Genomic DNA, 10891 nt, shown 5'->3' on the forward strand with positions numbered 1-10891 from the left:
TCAACAAAAGTACGGTATTCCCGATATCTCATTTCCTCTTAAATCAGAAGAAAAATCAAACATGGCTGACGAAGTACCACAGAATCGTCCTCTCAAATTCTACGCTACCCCATCTCAACAAGAACCTCACAACAGCATTGCTGCCCCCGCTATTAATCGAAACGATTTCGAACTGAAACCCTCACTCTTATCAGTCGTCCAACAACATCAATTTGCTGGAAATCCAACAGAAGATCCTAATGAACACCTGACCAAGTTTGTGCAATACACGGATACTGTAAAAGCGAATGGTGTATCTCAAGATGCGATAAGACTGCGCCTTTTTGCCTTTTCTCTAAGAGACAGAGCTTGGGCTTGGTTACAATCCTTGCCCTCCAACTCCGTTACAACATGGGAGGAGCTGAAGAACGTCTTCTTATCCCGATACTTTTCGCCGAGCAAAACTGCTATGCTGAGAGCTCAAATCAACGGATTCAGGCAAAAAGATGTGGAATCTCTCTACGAAGCGTGGGAGAGATACAAGGACATGATGAGGATATGTCCACATCACGATCTAGAAGACTGGGTGATCATTCACACTTTTTATAACGGGCTTCTGTACAACACAAGACTTACAATAAACGCTGCCGCGGGCGGTGCACTTATGGATAAGCCATACACCGAAGTCTATCAACTCATTGAAAACATGGCCCAAAACCATTGCCAATGGGGAGGTGAACGAACTCCAGTGGAAAAATCCCAGACTAAGGGTGGAATATACGAAATCAGTAGCCTTGACCATGTTCATGCAAAGGTAGATGCCCTTGTCCAAAAATTAGATAACTTGACCATACCACCCGCAGCCACCGTGGCTGCTGTAACTCCAAATTGTGAGCTATGTGGAAATCCTAGACACACTGCACAAGAATGTCAAATATTAGCAGGAGTCCTAACTGATCAAGTGAACTACACACAAGGAAATCCCTATTCAAATACTTACAACCCTGGTTGGAAAAACCATCCCAATTTCTCGTATAAGAATAACAATGCCCTTTATGCACCTGGCCAAACACCAGTTGTTCCGCCTGGATATCAAAAACCAGCCAATAATGCTCCTAACATGCCTAGGAAGTCAAATCTCGAGTTGATGATGGAAAGCTTCATAGCTACTCAAGATCAAACAAACAAGGACTTCTTGAACCAAAACATACATACTAGCGAGCAACTTAAACAACTAGCGAATAAAGTAGACGCCTACGAAGGCCGCTGTCATTCATATCTTCTAGTTTAAGATAATTAAATAGGGGCAACTATCATACCCAAATTTTGTCTGAGTATTTTAAATTCATTTAATACATTTCCCATTTGTCAAGTTTTTCATTTTTAGACACTTGCATTTTTTTAAAGTCACCAAAATCATACATATATGTATTTAGTAAAAAGTCAACATAAAGTCAATGTTTTACATGTTGAAGAAATTAACTAAAATTGCATTTTTCTATTATGCATTTTGAAAAATAAATTCATAATTATTTGATTTATCATCAAAATATTCATTTGAATTTTATTAATTACTTTCATGAATCATAAAACAAAAACTAATGTTTCTAGAAAGTTCAAAATATCTCTAATTTATTATATCATATTTTCATCCATATATTACATCATTAGCCCATGCATATATTACAACATTAATCACTATTTAATTAAATAAGTTTCTAAAAGACACTCACATTCTTTACATAATTCATAAACTATCATTTCTAGAGTCTATAAATAAATCTTATTTCATTCACAAATGACACCACCAATCATTCACAAAAATTATCTCAAAACTCTATTCATTTTTCTTCAAGTCATTTCTTTATTTCTTTATTGAATTTTACTTTAGGTATGCTCTTATGCTTGTCATTTATTTAATTCTATTGCATTTTTATTCTTGTTTCATTTATTTAGTATCTTAATCATCACAATTTTGCATGAAAATTCAATTGATTTTAAATCAAGAGTTGAAAAGATTTCTTGACCCTCCATAAGCAAAATTGATTAAATATGAATTAATATTTGTTTATTTAATTTTATTTACATTATTATTCTTGTTGGAATTAATTAGTATATTAATCACCACTATTTTATATGAAAATTCCATTGACTCACAATCAAGAGTTTAAAGTGTTCTTGAATCTCAATAAATAAAAATGGTAAAAAATGATTAAATGTTGAATTTCATTTTTTGTTGCTTATTTTTTAATTCTAAGCATTTCATATTATTCATGAGATCAAGTAGATGAATTTTAATTATTCATTTGTTTAATTTTATAAAAAACTGAGTAACTTATGATCAATTTAAGATGAACATATGCTTGAACATTCATACCCATCCATATTTAATCCTAACCATGCATGAGATCTGCTCTTTCTGCAAAGTGGCAGGTGGCACAATCATTCCCACATATATCACATATGCTCCAACCCACGTGAGTTTGCCTTGGCTTGCCTGTTTCTGACCTTTTGACCTGAACCATCTTGATCCAATGACCCAACTTATTTTTCCTTTATTTTTTTTATTCTTCATGTTTCTAATTCATTTTTTACCCGATTTTAATTCCTATTTTGATTTTATTTTTTATGCACTAATTATAATTTAATCTACTAACATATTAAAAAATCTAAAAATATTTTTTTTTATTTCAAGTAATTAATCATTTAGTATTTCCCTTATTTATTTTTTATTATTTGTTCTATTTTTACATTTTTATATTATTAATGGCATCACTCCCATTTTATTATTTCTTTCATACAATTTGCTTCATCATATCGCTCATGTCTCATGCACTTTCACATATCGTTTTTGTCTCACTTAGAATTATACTTCTATTATTATTATTTATTAATTTATTTAATTAAATAATTAAATTAAATGAATGTTTATAATGATGGTAAATATATTTTCTAATTTAAAAATCCTTGGTCCAATACCAAGTGAATTTTCAAAATCCCTTGATTTTATTTATTTTGTTATTATTGTTTTTTATTCCTCAGGATCCTCTCATTCCGATGTGAATTCGGGCGACCTCATGATCCTCTCATTCCGATGTGAATTCGAGCGACCACTCCCCGCCCTCTTCGACCTTGGATGTTACAACCACTCTTCGTCCATCCGCCCTCTTCGGCCTCGAGTGTTACATGCCCACCAACTTTCACTTTATTCATCCACGAACCACATCGTATCGGGAGAGGTTTTCCCTGATACCATTTGTAACGCCCCAAACTGCTTTCAAGATTATTGACTGACCCCACAAACCAACGCGGACCTTTTCAACATGCTTTGTCCTCACTCACATGCTTTCTAGAAAACTTCCCAAAAGCTCACTCATTCAAATATTACTCCAAGTCAAACATATTTAACTATGGAGTTCTTATTTGTTAAGCTACCGAAAAGAAGATGCATATTGTTGGTATAGGTAGTACCGATCAATCCTTATAAACCTTACTTCAACCATGAAGTCACATACATGCACAACCTCAAGATCCTCTCATTTCGATGTGAATTCGGGCAACCACTCCCCGCCCATTCGGCCTTGGGTATTACAACTACTCTCCGCCATCTTCGGCATTGGGTGTCACAGCTTGTGTAAGGAGTGCAACTTGACCTTTTTCACTGATGCGTCACCGTCATAGCACCGCGCTAGTGTATCCCACTCAACCTTCGCCATCATCAAATCAACAATTTTCTCAAACACCTTCGTATCCACACACTAATGGATATAGAACAGTGACTTCTGGTCCTTTTTCCTAGTTTCACGTTGCGCATTTATTTGCGTTTTTGTTGCATTTTCTACAACTGATGTGTAACCGTCATTGACGAGATCAAGAACATCTTGAGCTTCAAATAACATACACATCTGAATCGACCATTGATTCAAATTCTTTCAGTTGAATACTGGAAGCTTTATGTTCAAGCTAATGTTTCCTTTGTTCATCTTCATTCTTGTGCAAATTACTCAGTTTTCACCAACACTCTTATTTCCCAAACCCTAAGAATTAAGATATGTGATTCTCTTTTATTTCGAAACTCAATTTAACGGAACTTTAGAAACGAAATCAACCACATACCTCACTACACTCATGTTTCCCTGTGAGTCGAACCGGGGCTCTAGATACCAATTGTTGGAGTTTAACAATGAACCTCTATTGATGCACAAGAATGAAGAAGATGATGAATAATTATAGAGAGAAAAGAGAGAGAGAATGAAACATGACTAACTTTCTCTAATATTTTTTTTTGTTAATTCTGTTACAAGTTCATCTTACTTTGGCCGTATATAGATTCGCCCAAACTCAATGCACATTAAAGAAAATGTAAACTTAAATGCAAATTAAACTAAAAACTAAACTAACCTGAATGTTGAATTACATTCAATAACTCATGCACCCCTAATCACACTTTTCTTCATTTATTCTCACTACACCCACACTCTTACACCTCTCTCAGACTTACCTCACCTACACATTCTATAAATACATGGTGGAATCATACAATGAAATAAGGAAAATCATCATGCAAAAACCACACTCTTCATCATCCTCTCATTGTCACCCTCATCTCTCCTCACCACTATAACTTCCTTTTCCTACCTTCAATCATCAACCATAACCTTCCTCACTTTCTTCCTTCCATCTTAACCATAACCATCTTATTCCTCCACTCAACACCGAAACAACAACACCATGAAACAACATTATAGCAGGTACAATAACAACAATCCAAACCAGAAAATTGAAACAAAAAGAAAGAAGAAGGAAACATAACATGATTCAGTAAAACCATCGTGTTTCTTCGCCGAAAACGGAAGTAGGCTCAACACCACCACACATCACTTCTAGATTTTCTAAAAAACTAAATGCGCCCACCCTCCGCAACTCCGACCACCCCTATCGAGTGTCTCTCGACCGACCTCAACAACTCTCAGTTGTCTCATTGCCATGCACATCACAACGCCGCACCACGCGCGAGATACTCCTCTGCCGCTTCCATCTTTCCTTTCTGATCGATATTCGTTTTCGTGAGTTGTTGTTATTTTTTCAACCACATCATATTTACCAATTGCACCCCTGTTTTGATTTTATTTTTTTAGTTTTATTATTATTATTATCTATTATAATTCTGCCTTTGTTGTCATTTAAAACTTTTAGAGTTTAACACGATTATAAGAAGTGAGATTTAGATATGTAAATATGCATTTTCGACAAAAAAATTTTGTACGAGTTCAAATTCGTTAAAATTAATTGATAAGATCATATTTCACCTAGTTTAGAAGCTAATGAACATTAATAAAAAAAATGGATTAATTTTTTTTGGATGTACACCCTTTTTATCCTCGAGCAATCGAAAGCAAAGTGTACACCTTGTTCAAATCGATTACTCATCTTCCGTTAAAACTTTTCTTAATCAAAAATTGGATTAAAAAAGAAAAATTAGGTGTACACCTTTTTTATCCTCGAGTAGTTGAAAGCAAGGTGTACACCTTTGTTCAAACCGATTACTAGTCTTCCGCTAAAACTCTTCTGAATCAAATATCGAATTAAAAAGGAAAATTGGGTGCACGCCCTTTTTATCATCGAACAATCGAAAGCAAGGTGTACACCTTGTTCAAATCAATTATTCGTCTTCCACCTAAAAGTAACTATAACCAATCAAACGATATATTCATGTAACAAACCCCAATCAATAAAAATTTAGCTACTCACACTGATAGAAATCATAACTGAAGAAATAAAAAAACAATACATGAAACTCCTGTTATAATTTGACTTCTGATGATGAAAACTTGTATTCCAGAGCTTCAAACTTTGCTTCGCCCTCCAAACAACGTAACAAAACAGTCCAACCTTTTTTTTCTAGATGTTTTTCCTTTCCATATAAGTTAAAACATGTCGGCCAATAGATCACATCGCACGATGTGTTGTATGAGAAACGGAGTGAATTACGATCATTTTTCATCGCGCCGCAATTTGTATCTAATCTCGTTATGATCTCCACACAAAAATTTCAGTGTCAATTATTCTTTTTCTTCACATTTTCCCTTTTTTTCTCAATTCTCCACTTCTTTATTTTCTTATTGTTTCTTACTCAAATTTTAAAAAAATAAATTGAATTTCCTTTATGTCTTATAAAGGTTCTCCTATTTTTTTGTTAAGTTGAATTTTTTCTAAATTTTTATTTTTAATTTTAAACATACTTGTCGTGTATTTTGTATCTTTTTAAGTTTGATAATTTTAATAGCTAAAAACTCTAAAAAGAAATTCCACAAATGAGAGTTAAATCCAAGTTCTCCCATTTGTTTGACACAGTGCCCATACACCACTAGGATAAGCATGGTTAAATTGTCCTAATTTGTTTGCTATATGTCTTAATTAGTTATATCTTATTTTTTTTATTTTTTTTATTTTATTTAAAATATATCTTAAATATTATAACTTATTTAAGTATATGTTAAATATTATAACTTATTTATTTATGTCTTATTTTACTTATTTGTCTTAAATATTATGATTTATTTAAATATATCTTAAATAGGTATGACTTATTTATTTATGTCTTATTTGAAATAAATAAATATTTATTTAAAATCAAATAAGACATAAATAAATATTTATTTATTTTAAATAATACATAAAAATTATTTATTTATTGAAGATGATGTACAAACAAATATTTATTAATTTAAGATAAGACATAAATATATAAATATAAATACATAGAAATAAGTCTTAAATATTATGAATTAAATATATTGTTTTTCCAAATTAATCAAATGCATGTCTTCCATGGCCTTTCTTCGTTCCTCCATGGAAGTTGTTAGCCCATGTAATATATGTGACAATTCTGTTTATTGAGTAAAAAAAAAGAAATTACGTTTAATAAATGTGTCACATATTTTTGTACCAAAAAAGTATCACTATTTATGACAACATCAAAATGAATCTAATATTTATTGATGTCTAAAGCTAACTTTAAAACAATATCTTGACAAAAATAATGTTTAATGCTAAAAAAAATATAAAAAATTAATATGATTTTATTTAAATTGTATTGTTTTGGTATAAAATATTTTAATTAAATATATCAGTTAATACTTTTTTTTACACTTGCGTTTCTTACCTATGATACTTGGATTTAATTTTTTATTAGAAAACACTTATTATTTCTTTAATAATAAGTTGTTGAATATTTTAACATGAAAAAAGAGATGATGCTGTAAATTATTTTTCATTATTAACTAATAATTTTGTATATCTGTAAATTTTAAATTATCTATATATAATATGTAATACTTTTACTGCACTAGTATTAAACTCATTATATAAATAACTAATAATCATGGTTTTATCATATTATGGCCTTAAGCTATTTTGAGTGGAATCCAAATCCACATCCAACCAGTGTATCAAACTCCATTAATAACCTACCCTATAAGCTATTACACCTAAACTTCTAGTTCAAGAAACTACTTTCGGAAAGTGTGTCTTCTTGTTCATCGTTTTAAAATCATATCGAACCATTTCCCTTTTAAAATAGGGTACAAAAGCTACTAAGGAAAAAAAAGCTTAATGGTGACGCGCGGTTGAAAAGTCGCTTACTTGGCGATCCAATCCAAAACCCAACAATGGGACCCACATACAGAACAGAATTACTAATCTTATCTTAAATTATCCTCGCGCCAAATTTAACAAAATCAAAAACCGATTACAACTAACAAAAAATAATAATTCACGATCCCCAATGCCTTATCCCCAATTTATCTCCATTACCCAAAAATATTAATTAATAATATTTCATAACTGTATATAAAATCCTAAACTCAAATACCTATCTATCACTTTTTCACATTTCACAACTTCTCTCTCTCTCTCCAAAACATGGTGGCTTCGTCGCAAAAGATACTCGTAACCGGCGGTGCCGGTTTCATCGGCACTCACACGGTGGTTCAGCTTCTAAATAACGGCTTCAACGTTTCCATCATTGATAATTTCGATAATTCTGTTATGGAAGCAGTGGAGCGCGTCCGTGAAGTTGTTGGTTCTAACCTCTCTCAGAATCTCGAATTCACTCTGGTTCGTTTCGTTTCTTTCATCGTCGTTTCAGTTTCTTTAGTATATTAAGTTACGAATTCAAGAAGCTTTTCAATTTCAGGGAGATCTCAGGAATAAAGATGATTTGGAGAAACTCTTCTCAAAATCTAAGTAAGAACGGAAAAGATTACTGCTAATTATGTTGCGATTGATAAGATTAAATGATTAGTTAGTGGATTATTGATTTTGATTAATTCTTGATGAAATAGATTTGATGCTGTGATTCACTTTGCTGGACTAAAAGCAGTTGGTGAGAGTGTTGAAAATCCTCGTCGTTATTTCGATAATAATCTTGTTGGAACTATCAATCTCTATGAAGTTATGGCTAAGCATAATTGTAAAAAGGTTGGATTCTTGTATTTTATTTTGCCCTATTTTACCTTATTTTACATGTTCATCGATCATTTATCCATTTAGAATTAATTCTGGTTTTTTCTAGAATGGAACCAAAAATAAACTTGCATTTTGACTTAATCAAATTGAATTTAAAATATAACTTATATCTAATTAGTTTGATTTTCATTCCAACTGTCAAGATCGCCAAGTCTGACTTGGCGACGTCTTGAAAATTAGTAATGCAGTGTGATGGTGCTGAATGTTTAGGTTCGGTGCAGTTATGTGTTCTAATATTTGTGAATGATTATGATTGGATGGATGTTGATTTTGTGAAGTTAGAATATGAGCCGTCTGAGTTTACATATAACAGCCGAGATATCTTGATTACATGATTGGCCTAACATGTGTGTGCTTCTTCACAGATGGTTTTCTCGTCATCTGCAACTGTTTATGGCCAACCTGAAAAGATACCCTGCGTGGAGGATTTCAAGTTACAAGCCATGAACCCTTATGGACGGACCAAGGTAACCTTTTGTTCGTTTAGGTTACTTCTATTTTTTTCTTGTTTTCCCTTGTGATGGTTTCAACCTGATAGTTTTCTATTTAGTATTGTTCTACGTTTTTTGAAGTATTAAAGACTCACTGAATTACAGTTACTTTTTTTTTTTGGGTTCTAATGAATTGTCTTTGTTTTTCCTTTGACACTTCACATTACAGCTCTTCCTTGAAGAAATTGCACGAGATATTCAGAAAGCTGAGCCAGAATGGAGAATCGTTTTACTGCGGTACTTCAATCCAGTCGGGGCACATGAAAGTGGTAAACTTGGTGAAGATCCCAGAGGCATCCCAAATAATCTCATGCCTTATATACAGCAAGTAGCCGTTGGAAGATTACCTGAGCTCAATGTATATGGTCATGATTATCCTACAAGGGATGGCTCTGCGGTACGCACAAATCACAGATATTCTTTACACCACCCTACAAGACACTTTAAAAAAATCTTACATTAGAGAAATGAAAAAAAATCTAACATTTCAAATCTTGGTTAGAAAATTTAGAGAGTATGAATCAGTGATTGTTTTGTCTGTCCATGAATTTTTTACTTTTGCAAAACTGTTGACCGTCTTTCTTTTTTCTTAAATAAAATAAGATACGGGACTATATCCATGTGATGGACTTAGCAGATGGTCACATTGCTGCCCTGAGAAAGCTTTTCACATCAGAAAACATTGGTGAGTTGTTCTTTATCTCCCTTTGTTTACCAAATCGAATTAACTTGTTTTTATCAGTAAGATTGTTATGTTAGGCATGTACTGGAATTGCAACATGATTGTAGGAAGTTTTAAAAGTATTTGCATTTGTAAATTGATTGTCTTGCATCTCTCTAAAATGGGACAAATTGGTTTTCAGGTTGTACTGCTTATAATTTGGGAACTGGTCGTGGTTCATCTGTGCTTGAAATGGTTGCTGCATTTGAGAAAGCTTCTGGCAAGGTAATCAATCATGTATCTTTCTGATATAAAGGTATATTTATGCGCAGTAATGCATATAATGCATGAATGTTTCTCTTTTTTACATTGAATATTATATCTTCAGAAAATTGCATTGAAATTGTGTCCAAGAAGGCCAGGAGATGCTACAGAGGTTTATGCATCCACAGCGAAAGCTGAGAAAGAACTTGGTTGGAAGTAAGTACTTAATTTCAGCATTTTTAAGTTGGAACCAATCATTCAGGTTTTAAGTTGGCACACTATGGTTCATTGTACTTGATATATCTGATAAAGAAGTTTTGATTTTACACTGTAATTCTTGTTTAGTTATTAATAATTTGAACCTTTTGTTCAGGGCCAAATATGGTGTAGAGGAAATGTGCAGGGACCAGTGGAATTGGGCAAAGAACAACCCGTGGGGTTACTCAGGAAAGCCTTGAATCAGCTTGACAATAAATATACTACACATATGCCAATACTTTCTGTACAAATAGGCCTCCCATTGTTAAAGAATACTTGATGCCTGTTTAGGCAAATATTAATCTGGAGAATAAAGTTGTCTGCTTTTTCAAAAATAAGAAAGGGCTAGACATTCGATCACGAAGAAATAATGATATTCTTGTTTACAAAAGAAATAGTCTTGTTTACAAATGATAAGTTTTCTGCTTTTACAAAAGAAATAATAACATCTAGCTTGACAGACAAACAAAACTTAAATAATGTGATTCATGAAACTGAAATAATAACATCTTGCTTTTACAAAAGAAATAATAACATCTTGCTTTTGGAACTAAAGTGATTCATGAAACTAAAGTGATTCATGAAACTGAAGTGATAATGTGATAAGTTTCTGGGTTCAATTGGCCAAGTGCTGTTAAATCATAAGTATTGCTATGCTAAAGTGACCTTGTCTGCTGGGTAAAAGATTAAAAGTGGAGACGGATAATTC

General features: G+C 32.6%; 1 protein-coding gene and 1 non-coding gene across 2 annotated transcripts; one reads left to right on the top strand and one right to left on the bottom strand.

Moving 5' to 3' along the window:
* Window positions 1-448: 448 nt before the first annotated feature.
* LOC127108932 (small nucleolar RNA R71) lies at window positions 449-555 on the bottom strand. Its single transcript, XR_007796430.1, has one exon. It is a non-coding gene; the product is annotated as a small nucleolar RNA R71 (small nucleolar RNA).
* A 7207-nt stretch (window positions 556-7762) lies between these two features.
* LOC127107955 (bifunctional UDP-glucose 4-epimerase and UDP-xylose 4-epimerase 1) lies at window positions 7763-10644 on the top strand. The gene is made up of 9 exons (NM_001420966.1): window positions 7763-8097; window positions 8177-8226; window positions 8325-8460; window positions 8874-8975; window positions 9169-9396; window positions 9603-9684; window positions 9863-9945; window positions 10049-10140; window positions 10298-10644. The coding sequence occupies exons 1-9, from the start codon at window positions 7903-7905 to the stop codon at window positions 10380-10382; spliced, it is 1053 nt and encodes a 350-aa protein (NP_001407895.1). The 5' UTR covers window positions 7763-7902; the 3' UTR covers window positions 10383-10644.
* The last annotated feature ends 247 nt before the right edge of the window (window positions 10645-10891 follow it).

This window comes from Lathyrus oleraceus, chromosome 7, assembly GCF_024323335.1.
Source record: "Lathyrus oleraceus cultivar Zhongwan6 chromosome 7, CAAS_Psat_ZW6_1.0, whole genome shotgun sequence".
NCBI lineage: Eukaryota > Viridiplantae > Streptophyta > Magnoliopsida > Fabales > Fabaceae > Lathyrus > Lathyrus oleraceus.

Bases quoted from the DNA above. Each gene is read 5' to 3' on its own strand.
- LOC127107955 (NM_001420966.1), top strand. From the start codon at position 7,903: ATGGTGGCTTCGTCGCAAAAGATACTCGTAACCGGCGGTGCCGGTTTC. The intron at 9,397-9,602 runs GTACGCACAAAT...AAATAAAATAAG, and splicing joins CTACAAGGGATGGCTCTGCG to ATACGGGACTATATCCATGT. The intron at 9,946-10,048 runs GTAATCAATCAT...TTATATCTTCAG, and splicing joins TTGAGAAAGCTTCTGGCAAG to AAAATTGCATTGAAATTGTG.